The sequence below is a fragment of the Thermobia domestica genome, unplaced genomic scaffold (assembly GCF_964235325.1).
Source record: "Thermobia domestica unplaced genomic scaffold, izTheDome1.hap1.1 HAP1_SCAFFOLD_186, whole genome shotgun sequence".
Classification (NCBI taxonomy): domain Eukaryota; kingdom Metazoa; phylum Arthropoda; class Insecta; order Zygentoma; family Lepismatidae; genus Thermobia; species Thermobia domestica.
This window is the reverse complement of record NW_027655916.1, coordinates 239,901-264,233: the sequence shown is the minus strand read 5'-3', so window position 1 is coordinate 264,233 and position 24,333 is coordinate 239,901. Positions and strand designations below refer to the sequence as shown.

At 35.4% G+C, this 24,333-nt stretch overlaps 1 protein-coding gene across 3 annotated transcripts in view; it reads right to left on the bottom strand.

Moving 5' to 3' along the window:
• Positions 1 to 24,333, bottom strand: part of LOC145676512 (SLIT-ROBO Rho GTPase-activating protein 1-like) — a 251,693-nt gene that overhangs the window by 62,034 nt on the left and 165,326 nt on the right. For 2 of the 3 annotated variants that reach the window (XM_081747334.1, XM_081747332.1), the window contains exons 2-3: positions 22,717 to 22,900; positions 2,656 to 2,821 (exon numbers count right to left, since the gene is read on the bottom strand). In XM_081747334.1, coding sequence (XP_081603460.1) covers positions 2,656 to 2,821; positions 22,717 to 22,900 — 350 coding nt within the window. The remainder of the gene's footprint in view (positions 1 to 2,655; positions 2,822 to 22,716; positions 22,901 to 24,333) is intronic. The other variant, XM_081747333.1, reaches the window with a different exon arrangement.

Genomic DNA, 24,333 nt, shown 5'->3' with positions numbered 1-24,333 from the left:
AAAGCTGTCTTTCCACCTCTGGGTGATCCTAGAGTATGGTGTATGACTTAATCCCAGCCACTGTTACTATTATTATTATTATTATTATTATTATTATTATTATTATTATTATTATTATTATTATTATAAATGCATAATAATATGAGGTGTTCTTGGTGGTAAGGGCGAACTCAATGAAGATTTCTTGCAACTCTATCCATCACGACTCTGGAACTCACTAAAGAAATAATAAACACTTCTGACATGAGTATATACACTTCTTTATTAAAAACTAAATTACAGAGCAACGGTTTCAACAACTTAACGTTGTCTTCATCGTTAGTGTCTGATGAAGACAACGTTAAGTTGTCGAAACCGTTACACTACAATTTAGTTTTTAATAAACAAGTGTATATACTCTGGTCAGAAGATTTCTTCTTTGAAAAATTCATTTTAAGCTTTTTTTTTAAGGACAAACTCAACAAAACGTTATTATTACTGTTATTATAGGTATGAAGAGCGAACTCCATACAATTTACTTACATGCATGTGTTGTAACTGCCACACATCAGTTTGGACAAATATATAAATAAAAAAAAAAAAAAAATGCCCGATGTTCAGTTCGCGCTCACTATCCAGAACCCCTCATATAATCATACAGTAATAATATTAATAGGCTAGTGAGTCAACTTACCATACTAATCATAGAACCGGCTGTTAAATACAAGTTATAGAACCAGTTGTTAAATACTAATCATAGAAACGATTATTAAATTGAATTAAATTATTTGAATGACTCTACTAAATACGATCACATTCGCTTAATAAAACTCAGAAAATGAATGACGAGGGAATAATAAGTTCATTATTTTACACTATTTTCATCAAATTTTGCAACTATTTTAGTTATAATCCTGTAAGAATTACTATTAGATTACTGTAAAATTTCCAGTTTCAAATAAAATAAATAAATAAATAAATATAAATGTGTGTCTATAGATTAATTACGTCATCTTCTGATACGAGTATATGTGAGCTTATTGCAACTTATTTGCAACTGACCTATTTGTGACGTCAGAGCAGTATTTTCTGTTGGCAGTGAGAACCATAAGAGCCAATGACAGGAATGGCGGGGCAATCCGTAAAGATGCTGCGAAGTGTTCGCAGTGATTAGTCATGAATTTACAGGTAGCGTTCCTACAAGACCATAAACTCCATCTTCGATATCTTTGCCTACTACCACTGTTCTGACAACACTAAATTGCTTGGTTTCCTCCGAATTCCTATTTCTTCAGTTTACTGGGTATGGGACAAGTACTCTACTGTACATTATGACATTACTGAACACTGAATTGGAATTGACTCCCCTGTTGTGACATTTATAGAGAAAGTCCCTAGTTTTATTTTTCATAATAAAAATACCTGAAGATTCACATGAAAAAGAGGGGGAAAAAAACTATCCTTTCCTGCTAAAATTCTCATACAGGTTGTTACAAAGGTTTGTCACAATATTTTGGGAATAATTCCTCACATCAAAATAAGAAAAAGAAAATTCATACAGACCTGTGGTCGGAAGTGCATAGCTTCGTAGTTACAGGGTACCTAAAACATGAAAAATGAACTTTGAAGGTCACTCTCCACCTACTTCTCTCAAAATTTGTGTGCAAATAGGGTGCATTCTTAAACATGGATATTTGGATAGTTCACATACCAGTTCCTTAGTGATATCTTAACGAGACTACGATAGGTCCCTCAGTAGTGGAGCTATAAACTTCTAAAGTTTACTTGTTTCACGTTTACGGTACCCTATAACTCCGAAACTATCCACTTTTGAGTACAGGTCCATATGTACTCTTCTTCTTCTTCTTATTTTGGTGTAAGGAATGTTCCCAAAATATTATGACATTTCTGTAACACCCTGTATACTGCTGGTTCTTAGAAGTTAATCCCAGTTCTTTTTCGCAAATACACAAATTTCACAATTCACGGACATCACAATGCAGAGTAGCTCTTAATCAGATTTGAATTAAACGTCTACTACAATTACGTTTCATTAGTTACGTTTAGCTGGTGGGAGATGTCACTAGTATGCAGAGTGACACACGTTAATAACATCTTCTGCCAACTATTAGTTAACTCGCCAATTCCTGTCAGTGTTCAACAGAATAAGAAGAGCTCAGCTATCGACTTCAAGTGTATCGTGCGGTCAAAGGAGGCAACATTGAACATTTGTGAACTGAAAACTTGATTTAACTCTAATTACTTCACATTTTGTAACAAATTCGTACTTTAAAAAAACCTCTGAAATCGGATCATATGTGTAAGAACTTGAACACTCCCTCGTTCTATTCAAATACGACTATAAATATACCACATTGACTTGACACCTAGTCTTCCGTTTCAGGTGCTGCTATCGGCTGAAGGAATTCCATTCTCTTTCGCTAAGGCTCCCTCGCTTAGCAGCTGCTGAACCCTTATTGGTTCAGCGCGTGGGGGTGTCGGGGTGTGAGCTTTAGTTCGCATTTTTGCCACGGCTCAAGACATTTTGGCAGCACAATAACCGTTTTTAAGCAATAACACTGAAATCGGGTGAAGATTTTAAGACACATCCTGTAAATAAAAGAAAAAAAAATATATCGAAGTTCAATCTCATTAAAAAGAAAAAAGAAAACTTACCCGTCTGTATATTCGCTGCACATCTTCCATCACCTGCGATAACCGATTGACGAGATGTGTAGAATATACCTCACTAAGCGCCGCATGGTCCCTACTTAGATTCCGTGTCTGTTGAATCAGTTGCTGCCAACAGGAGTAACTCGTGAACAGAGGCCACTGCTCTCTTCTGGAACAAAGACGCGTCTAATCAATTCAAATACAAAATACTTGAAATCTTTTATCAATTTGAAAAAGTCACATAACTTAAGAGGTTGCAGTGGTGGTTCATGAAAGAAGTCGCATAGGTAAAAATTACAATTTTATCACTACAACCTAAGGAAAGAAAACTAATATCCTAATTGTCAGTGTTTTTTTTCTGATGGTATGCAACGGTATGGCGTACCGTCAACTTTTTAATTAGAACAAAATACTTCCTCTTCTTAACTGAACTCAGTGGCGTAGCAGCTGCCCCCGCAACCCCCGCAGTGCGGGGGGGCCCCGATGTATAGGGGCCCCGAAGTCTTGCCATGAATAAAGTTTTAAAGAAGTAGAACTTCCACCTTACTTGTGTCGGCTTTACAAGTGGGGCCCCTTCTCTATACTTTGCGGGGGGGCCCGCAAAAGTGTGCTACGCCACTGACTGAACTGAACTGAACTGCAAGTCAGTACAAAACTTCTGTTCGGACTTTACCTCTGTACTTTCTCCATAGAAAAGCCTTTTACTCAGTTCCCATTTTAATGTATCCAATTAATTGTTTCTATTCATTATTATGATGAGAATTAAGTGAAAACATCCCTTAGATTTTTTCGCAAAGTTTATCCATTAATTTAGTAGAGGTTTTTAGAACATTTTAATAGCATGACTAGCACTCTGAAGAACATAATGTAAAATAATATATGTGTTGTTGTTGTTGTTGAAATTCAGTATTTGTGAAACTCTTGATGCCTTTTGAAAACAAAGAATAGCAGCTTACTTTTGCCGTTTACAGAAAGAGAAAAAAGTGAGAAACAAATCACTAAGAAATTGAGTATCATTACATAAGAATCAGACATTTTTAAAGCATCTTTATATACGTAAGAATTTTTAGTTACAAGATTGCAGTGTTATGCTACTAGACATTATTATTACGTATTATTATTATTATTATTATTATTATTATTATTATTATTATTATTATTATTATTATTATACAGACACCTTTATTTTTAGAAATAAAACGGTGCTAATTGTTATACACAAGAATTATAACATTAGGTAAATTTTCTTCCTTTTGTTTGCAGCAATAAAACTAATATTTACCACTATAATTTTCCTTACGAGGCGTCACCATGAAATCCAACAATAGGTTTCAAGTATTCTTTGTCAGAAGTCAAGATACACAGTTTTGGGCTTCACCTTAGTCGTGATACACATTGTATACTTACTCAACGTAGCCACGAAATCTTCATAAATGGGTCTCAAACTTAAACTGAACTGGTTGCTGCAACAATTTTCAATTTCATTTAGAACACCGAAGAAAGAAATTATTATTTTTTTTTAAATACCAGTTCGAAACCTCATCATAAAGCACAATTTATCCTTAGCACTTAATCTATTAAATAATGGACAATAAATTAAGATGCGAGCAAAGTTATTTTCAACAAAATAAGATACGGATTCATTATGGATTCTTAGCGTAGTGTACATTTCACGAAACAGGTTACGTAGCTGTTAAACAATTAACAAGATCTCAAGACTTAAATCAGATTTATGCTTTATGAAATAAATAAATAAATAAATAAATAAATAAAAAAGAAAGTTAAGCTTAATAAATACCATTAACGAAAGTCAAGAATAAAATTAGGGTGGTGTCGTAACTCTTCGCAAGGTTTTTCTTAGAAACAGCTAAGTTTTTTAGAAGATTAAAGATATAGCTTTGTTGTCATCTGGATACTAAGAGTTTTCATTTGCAGAGTACACCAAAATCTTTCTAAACTGTTTACTGTCCGTTTTATTTTTCTGCTGTAAGTTTTAATAACGGCTTTATACGGTTAATTAGGTTTGGCGTCATATAGCAGATATTACGTCTAGTTGAGATATGCAGTGTGTTCTTATACTAGAAATAGAGCTCCTCCGTGTCTAAGCAGTTAGTGTACACGTCTTTGGCATGGGAGACCCGGATTCGATTCCCTTCGCGATTTCATATGGTTCGGTTTCCACGTTAATCAGTAGGTCCCATCTCATACAACCTCGCTGCTAAAAGGAACGTTAAACTCAAAATCAACTCAACTTATAGCAGAAAGAGTCAAAACAGTAAGATAAGTTCAAGAAAAACTTACATGGAATCTAATTTATTTAGGCCTAAATCACTGTGTGTCTAATATTTTTATCGTGATATATATAATGGTATCCTGTTTAAGATATTTTACAACTCTAAAACAGTTACTGACTCTGAACCTGACTTTCAATTCATATCGAAGGCAAGGTAACTCTCATATTATATAAGCTATGTATTTCACAATGAGGAAAACGGCGGATCAATCTAGTTTGAAGTACACCACTGCGTTTTCGCAAAGTTCTTCTGTTTCCTCCCATTTTCTCATTCCATTTCTTCACCCCTTCTTTCACACACACACACACACACACACACACACACACACACACACACGATCGTTCACTTTCTTTAACCATTTGTCCCCTTCCCTATAAATGACATAGTTGACCTTAGAAAAATTAAGTATATAATTTAACTTCAATTATTTTAATGATTGTATCAGGTCGTGTTTACATAAAGTTACTATAGATTTTTGAAGGACAAACACTGCATTAAATACTACGCAGGTCAGGTTTTGAGATTTAGGGTGCAAACACTGGCAGTCAAATTCTTCATCCTTTGCGTTCAAAACACTGCATTTTTACATCGTTTGTACTTCCGTGTGTTATCTGTTTTTTTTTTTTTTTTCGTCCTTCTTAATAGTTTTTTGTTTCCACAACAATTGACGACAAGAGTGCACCTGCTCGCACTTGAAACATTTTACCGTCTAAAATTTCTGAAGAAAAAATATAATAATAGTTGTTGAGGCTCTTTCTAGGGCATAAAAATAATGTAAAGAGTAAATAAGCTATTGGGTAAGAATCACTAATTGATACGATGCGAAATATCTATTGAGAGCAATTAAAAGTTCTTATTTACGTAAAAACATCTTTTAAAAAACCTGCTAACGGTTTCGAGGCACTTCTCACCTCTTCCTCAGTGCATCTGAAGAGAAATCAGCTATATATTACAATGCTAGAAACGTTTATATGTTTGTGACCTATCTTTCAATAGTGAGTTCTCGGGAATCATACGCTCTAGAAAGATGCCGTCAATTGCAAATTTTGTGTAGATTGTCCAGTTCTAACTGAATATATATATATATATATATATATATATATATATATATATATATATATATATAAACATGGCCGCTATTTCTATATTACTTTTTTTTAGGGGTACACTAAAGTGTTGAAATTTTTAAAAAGCATCATATCCTACGAGTTATACATTCCAACACATATTTGTACACATGGGTTGTATTTCTCTCAGGCGTTTGTTTCATGGGCAAATGATAAACGAAGGATAACCATTTTTTCAGTCCACGATAAATCTTTATTGTTTGGAGTGTTTTACCCAACGAGCACCATACATTACTGGCATTATAATTAATTGTGTATTTAATGTATTTGCTTATTACATACTGCATGCCAGAAAAAAGAAAACATTGATCATACATTAATTAGAAAGGAAGTAGTCTCACCGGAAGTAGTCTCAAATCTTGTAAACGGTGCGAGATATGAAAAAAAAAAAACAATCGAAAAGAATCTTCTCTTTATGGTACCCCTTGCCGATTGTTATCAAGACGTCCTTCACTTGTGTTTGTAAAGGGGCATGTACAGATGTTGTGAGGAATGAGAAGAAGATTCATGCTCATATGTGAATGATGCGTTGTGTAGAGAACGCAGGTTCAGCTAGTTGCCACATAAAAGACGTAAATTTGTATTTCGATAGTAAGGATTCTTTCTATTCCAAATTTGTAAGTAGTGAAAAGTCCATTGTATATACTTCTACATAAGATTACTCAACTGAGATTCAGAATTAACATTCACTTAATGGTCCTGAACTGTGAATCATGCAGCAAACAGAGAAAAAAAATTTTTTTTAGTTTAACGTCCTACGATTACACCCTTAGGCTATGGGAGACAATGATTAAAACAAGTGAATGACGATGGAAGAATTGGTGAAATGAGAAAGTGAGAGGAAATGAGTACCCCGAGAAACCTCATGGACACGATGCTGTCCACCACACTTGGCCGGGGATCGAACTAGGGACCCAACGCGCAACAGGTAAGCGTTCTACCACTGAGCTACCGTGTTCCTTTGCAGCAAACAGAGGATAATGTAGTATACGACGACAGAAATTTTTAAGATTGACGTATTTGAAACATTATACACATAATCAAGAAGTTCTTGCTGTGTAATACGATTTGTGAATGCAAACTATGAACCAACATGTTACGTACTGTTCTATAGAATTCAAGTTTTTCGTTGCACAATCTCGTATTTCAAAAAGATTACCAATTGAAGGTCAGCCTGTGGTAACAAGTTATCTTTAAATGTGCTGACGGAGATGTGAGAAGTGCTTCAAAACCATTCGAATATTATGGTATATTCGCATTATTTTTTCACATATTCGATTTTAATATGTGAACATTTTTATTCACAGAGTAAGAACTAGAAAAATGCAGTCATTTGTAATAGAAGCTCATATTTTACTTTAAAGCTATGGTGCATATTGAAGAGCTAATGTAAAACTGTCTCTTGCCCCTTATCGCCATGCAACTAGCACCTCAATATTTTTAAAAATTCTAAAATGTTTGACAGATTTTGTGAAATCATTTTTGACGTTCTATTGGCACCCATATATAAATTATGGTGGCTACTCATTAGATGGTGCTAAATTTCACTGACGTCAATCTGCTAATTGCGATTTCATGATTTCTCTACAAGATCCTCATTTGTTCAGATTTTAATGTTTGATCAACACTTATATTCTACATACTTATAGTATTTATAGAATGGATAGCTAACCTTGCTAAGACTATAGAGTGTTTCTCGAGCCCTTTCTTGGTATTATCTGCTAATCATCTTTGATTAACCAGAGTTAATCATTCTCGACAGTTTCACGATTCAGGTAGAAAATGTGACCCATTATTATTATGCATCATTTGATAGATCTTTGTTATATCAAGTAGAATAAACACTTTTCGAACTTTGATCAATATTAGCTTCGAAAATATTTATAATCTGCTGCTACCTTTATCATCATATTTTCTTGGCATTATGTGGCAAATTTTCATAACTTTTTTTTTTTTTTAATAATACGTATACATATGAGATGTATAAATAATTCCTGAGAAAAAACAGAATATTCTGAATAGGAATGTAACAGACCATATATTAAGTAGTGTATTTTTGGAAGACAATACAACTGACTTTTTTATTTAAAAAAAATACATATTTGGAACTCCACATAGAAAATACGCTGATAAAAATTCTGCACACGTCTCTGCATACATTTTACGAGCCTCCTTTAGAACCACAGGGAGTACGTGCTCCAACTGAAAATCGAACTCTCCAAATGTTTAGATTCTATTTCAAACATGAGACTGTTATTCAGTGTTGACAGTACAGAAAAGCAAATTCTTCTGTGTCTGTCCTATTTTTTGGTTTATTTATGTTCGAAACGAGACCTTTTGTCTTATCTATTTGAAGCATTCGTTCGTTACCTTTCAGGTGGGAAAGTCATTGAAAATTTATCTGAGCGGTATTGTCGAAGCGACACCAACACATTCCGTTCCAAAACGGAATCTATTGGGTACTTTCCAAGAAAGAACAGCGAGCGGTATGTCTGTTTAGTAGTAGAATCGGATCGATAAATGCATGCGATGTACCAATGTCACGGTCTCCATTCGCTCTGGAAACAGCTGCATGTGCGCGACGCGATGCGATGCGGGGGCGAATAACCGGCGAAGACAGCAGGCAAGCAAGAAAGAAAGAAGGAAACAAACACACCACCACCTTTCGTTCTTTTGTTTCGCTAAAAAAGAAAATGGACAAAAAACACAAATAGAAGGAAATTGAGAGCAAAATGCTTGTTGCTAGACATCTGCCAGCATATTAACCCATTTGGCGCCAATGTCCTATATATAGGACAGTGATAAAATACGTCGGTTTGCAACACTGATTAATCATCCGAATGTTGTTCGGTTCTGTGCATGCTCAGACAAGTACATGCTTTCTTTGTTCGTAGTGTATGGAAGACTGGTACATTTTGGAGGGAAATCTGGTATCGTTAAGTATCTGGAATTTGAATTGCTGATGAACGTTTCTCTTTTCTTCGATACAGAAAATGTAAAAGGTCGAGAAATCGAAAGTAAGCATTTGTTTTATATTCTTAAAATATAATTCTTTTTGATACATTAGTTGTTTAAACTCAGAAAATAAATTAATGTGATAAAAATACCTTGTTTCTTTAGTGTCCTATATATAGGACATCGGCCATTTAGCCTGCTGGTTTCATGGAATTTCAATTTCCGGGTAATATAGAAACGGAACTCTATGTACACATAACTTTGAAACGGATTTGCTATTTATTTACGGAAAATTTGAAAACAGAATTAACAAACCGAACGCCAATTCAGATATTCGAACTTTTAATTGAAAAGATTATTGCACACACCGTCACTGAGACAAACCGATATGCTGCTCAACATAATACAGACTTTTGCGTATGTGAAAATGACATCAGGCAATTTTTAGGAATTTTGTTGTATAGTAGTTACGATTTTGTTCCACGTTAGTCGATGTATTGGGAGATATCAGCTAACTGCAATTTTCCAGTAATTGTGCAAACTATGTCACGCAACAAATTCAGACAATTAGAAAACTTCATTCACTTCAACAACAACGACGTTATTGACAAATCTGAACGTTACTTCAAAGTCAGACTTTTGTATAATCTAATAAATGGTGCTATTCAACAATTTGGGGTATTTGTCCATGAACTATCTATAGATGAGAGAATGGTACGATATTATGGTAGAAATAGTTCAATGTATATGAAAGGTATACCGGTGAAATTTGGGTACTAATTATGGATGTTAGTCACAATGGTTACCCACTGCACATAATTCTCTACCAACCTGGATCTCAAGGGGATACCAGATTATCCGATTATGTTGTGGAATCTTTGCTGTCCGTTGTGGAAAACCCAGAATGGACAACTTCTTTTTGTCATGCAATCTTGCTTCCAATCTGAGACAAAGAAACATTTTCATGACTGGAACAGTAAGGGAAATTAGAACCGGAAAATGTCCTTTGATGACGTCAAAATAACTAACAAAAAAAGAAAAAATGATTTGTGGACACAATGTTTGATCGTAACTCTTTGAATCTGTTGATTGTGTGGAAACAGTAACACGAAATAACAAAGGGCGTGAAGAAAACATCAAAGTGCCTTCATGTATTGCTTCATATAACAAATTCAAGAATGGCGTAGATTTATTTGACAAATTGATGAGCTTATACCCAATCAAGATCAAGGGCGAGAAGTGGTATTGGAACGTATTTACGAATGTTGTTGAAACTGCTTTATTTGCTGGATGATAACTTTATCAGATCTTAGACTTAGGTAATTTGGATCTTCTAGAATTTCACAGAAGTGTTACAATGGCATTGCTCTCACAGTCTGCATCGACGGGGCCACCGGGAATGTACATAATGTGTTCAGAAGCACGGCAAGCTAGCAACCATACCCTAATACGAAATGTGAAAGGAAGGCAAAGAAGATATCAAGGATGTCCACAAAAAGCCGATCACATCATGTCAGGAATGCCAGGTTGGCTTGTGTGCTGTTCTGTGCTTTGATAATTACGACCGTTAGTGTAACAGTGCTGTGTAAAGGTGCTAAGACACATTGTACGGGTATGTAATCTTGCAAACATTGTTTAATAAAACTTAGTAAAAATTAGATATAATTGTGTTTATTTTTTAGAATTGTCAAACCAAAAGGCCAATGTCCTATATATAGGACAGGCTGTACCGGGCTTACCCCGGTACATACAATAAAATCCTATTTTTCTTTTTTATATGTGTCCTATGTAAGAGAAAATATGTAGCACTTAATCAAAAATATGCAGTAGAAAAATTATGGCACCAAATGGGTTAACTCAATTAAATGAGAGACGAAGCAGCTTTCTTCTGGGATCAAAGTATGTCATAAAAGGGAATGGAGGAAAGAAAAAAACTCACCCATACAGAAATAATTCTTTCGGTATCCATTTAACAAAACGATTGAAATTCAGTTATCTTATATTTACTCGCGTGACTTGATTCTGTTTCTGCAACAGCCATGAAACTGTTAATGAAAATTAAACACACAGCATGCAATCTAACTTTGTACTACGACATATTTTCTAATTAGCAGTTCAAAATTAATCACTTTCTTTTCATACACAGATATTTAATCAAAAGCTTATTTAACGTCATTCACCTCGCTTTGGAAAAGCTTGTATTCTTAAACAAAAGTGAATTAAATTAACAAATGCTTTTTTTTAAAAGAGTAATTTAGATTTCATTTAAAGCTTAAAGTTCCTACTTACACGTGAAAAAATATAGCTTTTAAATGTGACGTGAATGATCCGCGAAAAAAATAAAAGACTGCATGTATATTGTAACTGAAACTCAATTACAAATATGTCTATGGATAGAGCTGTGCTATATTTCGATATTCAAACTTTCATGTTAAAAATTTCGGTATATCGATTGAGTTTTAATTTTTTGATATCGATATATCAATCAAATGTTGATATTTCTATATATCGACTTTTAAGTTTTATAATTTTATCCATATCGATCTTCGATATCCATATCGGGATATCGCACAGCTCTAGTTATGGACAGTTCTGCCGATTCTCTCAGTAACTGTAACTTCATGTGAACTATTCACGCCCCAATGTCGCATTACTCCTTCCTAACGTACAGGTCTCGGCGATAAGGATATTAAATCTTCTAGTAGTTTTGGTCACATTTTTTGCAGCAGATCCCGTTTTGTATAATTTCGGTGCAGAAACTGGATGTTTAACTCAACCAATTTAACCACTTCACACTTTACCTGTTCAAACTGGGAGTCATTACAGACTAGGGCAATTACGACAAAAAATGACCAAACCTATATATATATATATATATATATATATATATATATATATATATATATATATATATAAGTGAAACCTATTGGAATATGTTCTAAGTACCGGTCTTATTAGTGTAAAAAATCTGAAAATCAAACTGCGGGTTTTTTGCCATTTTGAATAAACAGTCCGCCATCTTGAATTTCTCGTGTGCACTTAGTTTATGCCGTATAACTTAGTTTATGCACTCGTATGCCGTATAACTTTTAAACCAATATTAACATTGAAGGCTCACTTTTTTCTTTATTATATTTGGTCTAGGAATTAATTCGTGCGGTTGGTACGCACACATTGAAGCTGTAGTACAAACACAAAATACATAAATACCTTAAGAAAAATATTGTCCATCGCTAGCCACCACTTTCGCCCATCTGTCAGGCAATGTACTGATTCCGTGGCGAAAGAAGTCCTCATCCTTGGAAGCGATCCAGTCAGAGACCCATGTTTCGATATCTTCTGAAGAAGTAAACCGCTGTCCAATCAAATCGTTGTTCATGCAATCGAACAAGTAGTAGTCCGAAGGAGCAACGTCTGGTGAATACGGCGGGTGGGGTAAAACTTCCCATCCGACATTTTCTAAATAGGTTTTGACCGGTTTTGCGACATGTGGGCGAGCGGTATCATGTTGAACAATAAGTTTATCATGTCTGTTCTCCCATTCTGGTCGTGTTCTGGCCAGAGCTTGCTTCAAACGCATTAATTGTCGTCGATAACGTTCTCCATTCATAGTTTCACCCGGTTGCAGCAGCTCATAGTACACCACACTTTTCATATCCCACCATATGCACAGCATAACCTTTGCACAGTGAATATTTCGTTTTGGTTGTGATGGACCTGGTTCACCTGGTATCACCCAGGCCTTTTTTCGTTTAGGGTTCTCGTAATGGATCCACTTCTCATCACCCGTAATAATTCGATGCAAAAACCCATTTCTGCTCTGTCGTTGAAGCAGCAATTCGCAAATGGTTTTTCGTCTTTCACCGTCTCTGTCTTTCAATTCATGTGGAACCCAATGTGACATCTTTTGAATCATTCCCATGGCTTTCAAGCGTTTGGAGACTGTTGTTTGATCAACGCCTAATGCTGCTGCAAGTTGTTCCTGCGTTTGACACGAATCCTGCTCGAGCAATGCTGTCAATTCTTCGTCTTGAAATTTTTTTGGCTGTCCAGCTCGCTCTTGGTCTGCCAAGCCGAAATCACCACTTCTAAACCGTGCAAACCACTTCTGACACGTTCGCTCAGCTAGAGCATGGTCACCATACACTTCCACCAAAATACGATGACTTTCAGTCGCACTTTTCTGCATGTTAAAGTAATGCAGCAGGACACCCCGCAAAAACACTTTATCAGGCACAAATTGCGCCATGCTCACTTAACTACAAACTGGTGTTGTTGACGCTTTAATCCACTGCCCTATACTACGAACGATACGCGATGACAGGGGTTTGCAACTCATGTGTGGATACACGGAACTGTGGGACGCTCCGTTCGTTGCGCCATCTCTTGTCCACCCGCACGAATTAATTCCTAGACCAAATACTTCTAATATGATAGGTAATGGAACAAGTTATCACTTTTTTTCACAAGTAACCATTTTTTTGCATAATTTTAGGATAAAGTAAAAAAGATGTGATCTGTATTAGAGGACATATTCTTTTCGTTACCTCGTTCAACAGAGCACAAGTATGAAAAAGTGCTCGAAGAAAAGTTTTTGGAAATTTCATAACGTTTAAAACGGTCTGTGTATATATACTGTCACTATAAATAATGTCAGAGTTGCGCAATGGAGCTTCAAACGTCATCAGACTCCGCACAATATCTCACATTGAAGTGAATAAGAAACGTAACATGTAGGAGACTGTTTAATTGTGGAGTGGTATTTTTTTAGTATAAACTTTGTTAGTTGTTTATTTCATAGGTTGGAAAAGGAACTCTTTTTTTTTTTTTTTTTTTTTTTAATATTCCTTCGCTTTTCAGTGTTTCGGTTGTTTTCTCGTGTTCCAAGATCAACAATGGATCAAAGTTAGACTATTTTTGAGTGCAGGTGTAAGAGACCTCTATAATGATGACTCATGTTTAGCAGAATTGCCGAATTGACTGTTCTTCAGTAGAGTCTCTTGTCACTCATGCAGTCAGTGACGCCAGCCCGTGGGAAAAATCCTATTTTGTGGAATTTTTTACTTTTTTTTTTAAGGGATAAAGGGAATTTTGTCGCAATTATCAGCATATATGAGATTTTTCATATACTTCAGTGACAGCAACAAAATTCTCTATGGACAGGAAGTAGACCAATGAGTTCTAGTCGGCAGAAAGATAGAAAAGGTGCCGGTACTTCGTACCGACAGAAAAATCATTATATTATTATTATTATTATTATTATTATTATTATTATTATTATTATTATTATTATTATTATTATTATTATTATTATTAATAGTAGCCTCAGACAAACCCATATTTCCCTTTAAACGGTAATCTGAAGCAGCTACGCTGGGATACTTATATTTTACGAATACAGCGTTAAAAACAACTAAAAGTAATTACAAGAAGGAAAAATAAGACCTTAACTGTCATTAAATAAACGAGCAACGTTAACATCTTAACTAAGAAGCTGGTTAGTTACGTCAGCAGCCTGCCTTTACGGAAGACAGACAAGAAAAAAAAAAAGAGCCTGTTTACTAGACAAGAAACATTTAGGCGTAGCATAGTAAATTCCTGAAACTCGTAGCATTTCCCCCCCATTAGATCTGCTTGGTTTGTTGAACCAGCGGAATCTTGCTTCAAAGCACAAAGTGATTCACTTTAAAACTAGGTCATTCAACGAATTTCCGCGAACTTGAACCTTACTTCCTCCGCTGAACGGAAAATCAACTGCATCATTTTAAGAATCCAACCATTTCATCTGAATTGTAGTGATACTGTCGCATATGTACTATTAGTCACAATTATATGGAAAAAACTCAAATCTCGGGTTACTGTTTATCTCCTTAAAAAAAAAAAAAAAAAAAAAAAAAAAAGTTATATATTTCTTATTAGGCTAAATTTGTTAAGAGCTTAAGCCTGCTCTGTTGACTAAACAGGTTCTGTAGTTATAAAAACAAAGTCATTATGCACTACAGAATTAATAGGCTTCGGCAAAAAGTAGAAGGGATGTTTAATTAAACGTAGAAAATACAAACCGTGGTTAAATAGATTGCATCATCGTTCAAAATGTGGAAGTCCCGGCTTGACTTTTATTTCAGTTTACCGTCACTCTTCGTAACAGAGCCGTATGACATATGGATCAAAATCTTGATGCGAGATGTACACTACAGCAATAGCGTATGCAGTAGGGATTCCTAGTTTTAACACATGCCCCTTTCATATGAAAAACATACATTTGCCACATTAAGTTATTAGAATCTGTCAAGGGAGTTTCGAGCCCCTTGATAAATTCTATGTATGTCACTTGGTGCTAGGGGTCTCGGGTTCAAACCCTGCTCCCGCCAAGTGAACTTTGTGGTGTACAAACACCGTGTGCGTGGGTTTTCTCGGGGTTCTCCCGTTTCCTCCCACTTTCTTCATTCCACCATTTCATTCATTACTCATCATCACCGTCTCCTTTAGCCTAACCGGCATAACCGTGGGACGTAAAACTCAAAGATTTCATTTCATTTCATTTCTATGTATGCCACTGCACCACGGTGCTCTAATTTGGAATCGGTCGTCCTCATCAACATTCAAAGAACTAGACATTTAGCCACGACGGAATTTTTTTGTGTCTTCGAAGCGGCTATCTTCCAACTAGTGTTGTAAATAGAAAAAAAACGGTTCGTATTTTTTCAGAAATGTACGTTTTTTTTAGAAAAAAAACATTGTCTCTCGTTTTTTTTCTAAATTTCGTTTTTTTTCAAATAGTCATTTGTAATGCATCTTACGTCTATTTAAGTATGAAATATTTTTATGTTGGTGTAATCACCGTAAAATGCAACATAAATTAAACGCTAGATACTGATACGCTACAAATATTTTACAATTTACGTGAATACCATAGCTATTAACAATTCGGGTTTCAGCAGTTTTCATCAATATCAACTAAGAAATAAAAGTAGAAATGAAATTTTGTTTTTTTGTGAAAGCAGGCCTTTAATAAGTACGAAAATAATGTCACAAACAGTATAAAATTCCAATAACTTGTCTAAAGGTAAAAACTAATACTAATTTGCCTAATAGTATTTTTCTAAATGCCATATATAAATAATTTGTCGACTAGATATATATGGTATGCAGAGCCGGCTCTACCATATATGCAGTGGCGTATTTACGATTTTGTTTCGGGAGGGGCTTTGCTAACTTTCGGGGGGGCTTTGATTAAAATGTAAAAATTCTGCAAGATATTTCATATACTTTACTACAGTACGTAAGATTTCGGGGTAGGCTTAAGCCCGGAAGGCCCCCCCTAAATACGCCACTGCATATATGCAACACGTGCATTTGCGTGGAACGGCAAGCTTGGGTGGTCCGGCAAAATCTGTCACAAGTATATTATTTAAATTAAATATTTCTTGTTGGAAACAGACTTCATGATGATGGTAGTTACATTTATTAAGCTGACCTATTTGAATACTACATTCATAAATTATGTTTAGATTGCATTAGTTTAAGGCCACATGGACAATGCTAAAGCAAATGGTCGAATAAATCCGAGCACAAATTGCTTGATTGTTGTCAAATGCAAGAATTCAATTCTCGAATAGTAGTGAATGTCTGTTCCATTTAGTAAGTTATCACAGTTTTGATATGAAACTAGTCTTGTTTTTGTCAAAAACGAGTTCCTTATCATTGAAGATAGAAACAATTTTTAAAAAAATGTTAGAAGATGTAGAAGAAAAAATCAAGAAATAAAGATAAGAGCTAGTTGCACTGGAATTGCAAACTGATACATTGAGATTGAAGCTCGATAGTGAATTCTATAAAAAGGATTACCATCTTTCCTCTGCAGGTGTGTTTGCTTTATCTTTCACTAACATAATAGATTAATATTTAAAGAAAAAAACAGACACAACGGAATTGCATTTTTAGTAAGTAATTAAGCCTTTCTGAGTGCGACTGCACTTACCCTCGCCTTTGCTGTTCATGCTGGAGTAGCATGCTGAAGAAAGGGGGAGGCTGCAAATTATGCCATTGCACGAGGAGACAAATTGACTAGGACCGGCCCTGATGATATGTATATACAAGACATGAATATAGGATGACTCAATTTGAAGTAATGCAGGGTGTTTCAAAATTAATATTAGGGTTTTGAAACTTTGTAGTATCTATTACAATTAACTTACAATTATAAATATTATTTCAAATGAAAGAGAAACTCAAACAGTTTTGTACGCACGCATGTACATGCATTGTTTCTTCTGTCTGCCGTTAGAAAGAGCAAGTAGCAAAAATGTAGACTAGAGAGCAGAAAGCTTTTTGTGTTTTAATAAAGACTGAATATGTACAGTGCAACCGTCTGTGTGAAGAATATTAAGGAGACGCTTTCAACTACGTCTTTATCGTTTGCAGTTGCTACAGGTCTAAAGCCTACAGACTACGGTTTACGTGCCAATTTCGCAAGTGAAATATTCCTGCATAACAATGAAGATATTCTGGATCGTGTCGTCTTCAGTGATAAATCGACATTTCACCTAAGAGCTAATGTGAACACTCATAATGTTTGCATCTGGCCGTCAACAAATCCTCAGGAGATGGTACACTTGAAGCGAAACTCCCCTAAATTGAATGTGTTTTGTGCCATATGGCGGAAAGTTATGGGCCTTTCTCGCCTATCGACTGGATGTGTGCCGTGCAACGAATGAATCTCACATTGAACACTTGTAGCAAAGACTGTTTGAGGTGCTCTTTTACTTCATGCATTGCTTACAATTGTACGTAAAATGTAATAAGTACTACGAAGAGTTAAAACCCCAAAATTTATTTTGAAACACCCTGCATTTCTCACCAACACTGTTGGAACTAAGATGTAAAAATGAAAGAAAATTTTCCTTATAAAGTTATTGTTTACAACGATATTATTATTAGTCGAGACTATAGCTACAACAACACGAGTTAGTAGTCAAAAAAATGTAATCAAATGTATACTCGGTGGCCCAGGTGGCCAAAGTGGCACACACGGGTGTGTCATTTGTTTAATCCGCTCCTGTGTGGAACTAATTAAGATATCGGGATATTTTTCTTGCCAAATAAGGTTGGACTATAGTTTATCATATTAATTTCTTTTTCTTCTGGTGTCGAATTTCCTTCTCAAATTTCACCCCAGTAAAAAATTCGAGAATTTTCTAATTTCGAATTTCCTTTACTCTTTTTCCCTGTAGCTTCCTTCGTTGTAGAAAGACATCCTTAAGACTTGCCAGGTAGATACCTCAGATGGATACCTAACTCTTGACATCAATTGGACGGGCCTGCGCGCAGTGTTGTCAATTAGGGAAATTAAAATTCTCCTATATTTGGGCAAAAAATTAGAAATTTTTGTTTATAAATCCGCACCTATATGTCTGAGTGTAAGTCAATTTACGCCAATCGAACATTTGTCCTTACTTAACAAACGAAAGTACAGATCGTTACAATGGGGTAATTAGGGGGCGCACGTAAAATTCGTATTTAGGTTCTAATCCTTGATTTTTCTAGTTTTTCCTTACTTTTCTGTTTACCGTAATATATTTTCGGCAATTAGAAGCTTTGTTCCTTAAATATCGCCATAATACTTGTAGGATATATTAGTGGTGTACCAAAGTTTAATTTAAGATAGTTTGCGTCTGTCTGATAGCAGTATTACAAGCTACAGAAAATTTTAATTCCAGATTTTAGGGGGAAATTTTGGAAAAATTATATGTTTTGTCTATATTATTTTCCACTTGTTGGCCATATCGGAACAAACGTACCCGTATCTGGAAGTCTCGTCTTTGCTCTACACAACGCACTATAGAAAGTTTCAATAGGATAATTAGGGGAAGTACAGTTGAGGTTTACAGTGGACCTTGTTCTCTAATTGGAAAGATAACTGTGATTTTTTTAAAGGTAGAATGAGATATTTTTTATTGACATGCTTACTTTATTAGATATCGTCACAATACTGTAGGATATATTAGATGGACAGCAAAGCTTATTTTAAGATAGTTTGTGTGTGTCTGCTAGTAGTGTTGCCAGCTACAGAAAATTTTAATTCCAGATTTTAGGGGCAAATTTTGGGAAAAAATTCCCTTTTTTATTTCTATTATTTCCTTCTTGTTGGCTACATTCGAACAAATGTACAGTGTCTAACAGCCTCATCCTTAGTCTACACAGCACACCATAAAAAGTTTCACTAGAATAATTAGGGGAAGTACAGTTGAGGTTTATAATAAACTATGTTCTGGAAATGATAAGAAAATGGTGAATTTCTGGATAGAATGAGATTTTTTTTTAATTTCATGCTTACTTTGTTATATATCGCCATGATACTTGTAGGATATATTCTTGGAGTACTACGGTTTATTTTCAGATAGTTTAGTCTGTCTGATGGCAGCGTTTCCAGCCAAAACAATTAATTCCTGCTATTAGGTGAAAAATTCGGAAAATTTCCCTTTTCCCCTCTATTATTACCCTCTTACTGGCTACATTGAAACAAACGTACCACTACCTGAAAGCTTCCTCTTTTCCCTACAGAACGCACCATAAAAAGTTTCAATAGGATAATTAGAGAAGCTGTATTCCGGCATATTTGATTTTTGCTTCTGAGGCGTAAAACGTGTCAAAATTTCATGTGTATGACAGAATTTTTTCTTTCCCTCTTTGAATGGAAGCCAGCGACTTCAGGATTTCACTGTACCTTGTCAACACACCAAAGATTTGTTTGAGTGACTTGAACCCATATAGCAGCAGTGGTGCTAGATACAAAAAAATTTGAAATTCGGTTAGGGAATTTTTTGTAAATTTTCATTCCTACATTTCCCTCAATAATTTCCCACCTGTTTTCAACACTGCAATGCAACGTACACCAAAAAATAGCCACATCCATTTTCTAAAAAACAAGGCCTTAGCCATATCAATCGAATGAATAGTTTTTGAGCAATAAGTCACTAACTGGAAATGTAGGAATACGCCAAAAATGACCTGGGGCCGAAAGGAATAATCACACAATTTTGCTCGTATAGGTACAAAGAAACAAACGATTTGTAAATTACGAGGGCTTCGACTCAAGTTCTGTTGATTATTTCAATAATCTGCAACATAAATCAATAAATAATAGTTGCCAGAAAAAAAACAGACATTTGAAAAAAAACATGAAAAAGAACGATGTTTTTTATTGAAAAAAAACTTCACAGAAAAAAAACCGTTTTTTTACAACACTACTTCCAACCAAAGTATCGCAACCGTCTGGAAGTGGAAAGTGAATCTTAGGTGTGCTTTGTGGAACTTATCACAGGATATCGAGAAACTTATGAAGGAAATGCAATGTCAACCATCTTGCAATGCATATCTTGACCAGGAATAGAAAATACAAGATGTCAAACATGTAGCGTTTTGAAATTTCCTAAAGTGTAAATGGTTATTAAAAGTTGTGTTTTATTTATAATTTCACATTTTAGTTGTTATAGCTTGAGCACCCCCCCCCCCTGCTCGATCTTCACGCTCCCCAGGGGGATGCCCCAGGTTGGGAATCACTAAAATAGACACAAGAAAAACATTTTCATATGTATACAATACGGTATGTAGTTACTGTTCGAAGTAGTTGCAAACCAAAATAACCTTACATGGATGTTGTAGGAAAGAGCTTTTTGGCTACTTTAATACTCATCTCATAGTGTCGGTTGCTACAAAATAATTTGAAACGTGGTTTTATAATATTAAAATCACAAGGCTATCGCATAGCTCTTTTTTAACATTTTTATAATGCCTACTAAATGTGCTGGAAGAAAATTATTTATTTATCCCCGTCTTGTTGGTCACTGTACCAGCCTGCAAAGTGATCTGGTTTATTTCACACACTAAGTGTCGTAAAGAAAAATAAACCTCAGACTTGCTTTCTGATTTTTAAAGATACTTCTATGCGAAGATACAGAAGCTACCTTGCAATCGGGGTCAGCTTATGTCTGACCATGGAAACCGCAAACACCTTAAAATCCAATCGGGTATATATGTAATAATAATAACAGCTGATTGTGGATATCACCTTGAGTTAACATGTCCCGTTATAGCCAGAAGGGCATGTTAAAAGTGAACTTGGAACTTTGAAGGCCAATGTATCGTTAACAACAAGGAACTGTAATTAAAACTAGATGCTGAATTTGAAGTGGATGAAAGTATTTTACAAACAGCATAAAAGCTTGTAATTAGTCTATAATATTAATAGATTACTTACAGTGAATTAGCCGACGACTATAATAACCCTATTAATCTAACATCCCCGAGGGAGAAACAATTATGTGGTTGTTAGTTAAAGGTCAGCGTTGCAGCATTTACCAAATAGGTGTCAGGGTAAATGTGAAGCAGAAAAAAAAAAGTTATGGCACAGTGCTGTTCGAGACATTTAAGAGACAAATAAATCTACTTAAGAAATTCTTGTGTTACGGAGGGAATCAAGATAAGATCCTTGGGGAACTCTAGCTTTTGCTTCGTTTTAGATTGGCATTTAAAGAAAGAACATACATCCCATTATATCGTTAATTAAATCAAGATCATTTAACAAATCAAAGCCGGAAAGCAATCGAAGATGAAAGCATTGATTGATTATTGGATTCATCATTTCTATTCGCTCTTTTTTTTTCACTTGGGGATACGTTAAACATTACAAGTTAATTTGCATTGGGCACGTGCTTCACAGTTAAATAATTTGTCAGCTGTAATCTGCATATTTAGGTTTAAAAAAGAAATGTTGGCTAATGATACTGTTGTTAACAAGCATAGGCGTAGCTATGGGTGGACATAGGAGGGCATTGCCTTCCCAACTTTTTGACAAAAAATAAAAATGACACCTACAAGATCCTTCAATTCTTATTTGTATTTACCGTGCCCCCCAGCAGACAAGAGGTCTGCCCCCCCGGGAGACAATTCCTAACTCCGCCCATGGGAACAAGTATGACAGCAGAAATTATGATGTCATGCTAGAATATCTTTTTTTTTAATGTATCCTCTTTATTCTAAGCTTAGCCTCCCTCTCTGGTCTAGTGATCAGCGGAGCACGAGGTACCGTGTTCGATTCTCGATACGACAGTATCAAACCCACTACAATAGTTCAGATCCCACTCTGAGTTCTATATAACCTCGCTCCTAACAGACGACATAAATTCAAATTAAGTAATTTTATTCTAGAATTATTCAATTAAGTCTAAGAATGTAATATGAAATTAATTAAACAAAGTTAAACTACAGCACAAACAGCCTAAACAACCCCAGTGTTAGTTTTATACTGAATGTCAAGGTAATCCTGTATCACTTAGTGCTTGTATTGGATCATTCTTACTGACGTTACGTCAGTGAAAAGCGGACAATAGTGCATTAGAATACTGTGAAATAGATTTAATTACAACTATACCTTGTATCTTAACGATGCAGCTGGCGTCCTTGAGTGGTTAAGGAAATAGGTTGACGATTGCGGGTTTGAATTCAGCTCAGAGCATGGTCAGTTCCTTATACAATTTTTTTCCAGCTTTCTTTTAAAAAGTTAATTTTACTTTGAAGATAACTCTTTTACAAACAGGGAGGTGAATGACCCTTGTCAACAATAAATATAGAAACAAACAGAACTCGATACTAGGGCCAAAAACTAATTTAAAGAACTGGTCACTTACTTTTGTTTTTGTTCCTTGTGACGCAGATGTAAACTTTTGGCTAGCTTATCCAGGTTTTTGCTGTAGTCCAACTCTACTTCCGCTCTTCGCCGGAAGTAGTCTTGGACTTCCGCTACCAGCGCCACCTGTGATTCCATACGAACATCCAGACATCGTAGCTGCTCGTTTAGTTGGAGTCGAATATCTGGAATGGAAAAGACAGCAAATAAGTATCAGGTTACTGCAACAAAACAAAATAATTAATTCTATCAAAAAGTTGAATGCATAAAATCCCAATTCTAAAGTTATACAAGATCTAATGTATTTTATGGAAGTAGCTTCCTATCGAGTAGTCTCCATCAACAGCGGAACAGAAAATGTTTGAGCTCCAGTTCCGGAACCCAAACAAACGGAAGCTATAATTCGGTGAGTATTGAGAAGGGGACCGGAACACATTTTGTCGTCATCACTTGGAAACATCGCTAACTCTCGTAAAAAATTTGCAAACGATGCTGTGAGCAACTGTGAACTGATAACTCGAGGGAATCCTCGGTTCCACAACAAATTTTCTCATAAAGTCATTTTCGAGTCTTCGCCCGGAATCGATCTTTTCAGAAAATTAGTTTCGCTACCGAATCCGAATTCGTTTTATTCAGAAAATTATTTCGATTCCTTAACAACCACCTTGATTTATTTTTAGTAGAATTTAAGGCGTATGTTCAATGACATTTTCCCCGTGACACGTGGGAAAAAAATAATAAAATGAAATCCTTCAGTTTCACGTTTCACGGTTATGCGGCTACGCTAAAGGAGACAGTGATAATGAAGAAAGTGGGAGGAAAGGGAGAACCCCGAGAAAACACACGAACACGGTGTTTGCCATAACACATGGAGTAGCAGCCACAGTTTACATTACCATTTCGTTATATTTCTATCAAATCATGACGAACCTTATGAGGGCAGACACTATACTTCTTACTTTTGTGGGTGTGTGTGCATCATTCACAAAAAAGTAAAGAGTAGTGTAGTATTATATTGTATTATGGAACACAGAAACTCACATCAAGACTTGATTCTGATGCAGTTGGATAGTGCACAGACCATCATGACGATTATCTTGTACAAAATAGACACTTGCTCCACCGTATGATCACCTCGTATAGAACAGACCCTTCTTGCTCCAGTGTATTGTCTTCTGGATCCATAGCGTTGCATATTGTACGTGGAAAATTACTTTTGTACTGCAGAAAGGTATATTATATACAGGGTATTTCAAAACAACATTGACAACGTGTGGGAGGTGATTCCTGACATCAAGATAAGACAAAAAGTATAGACCAACCTGGGTGCATAAATGCTTTCTTTCGGAGTTACATGCTGCCAAAAACATGGAAAACTGAACTTTAAAGGTCCACAGCTCCAAAACTATGGAACCTACCGTAGTCGGGTCAAGACTTCATTTAGGAACTAACATGTGTGCTATCCAAAAATATATGTTTCAGAATCCTAAGGTACTAACGCAATAATTTTTATAGAGCGAGTTTGGCTATTAGTATATTATTTGAAGTACTCACCAATTACCTCTATAAAAATTGTTGCGGAAGTACTGCAGGTTGTGAAACTTGGATATTTGGATAG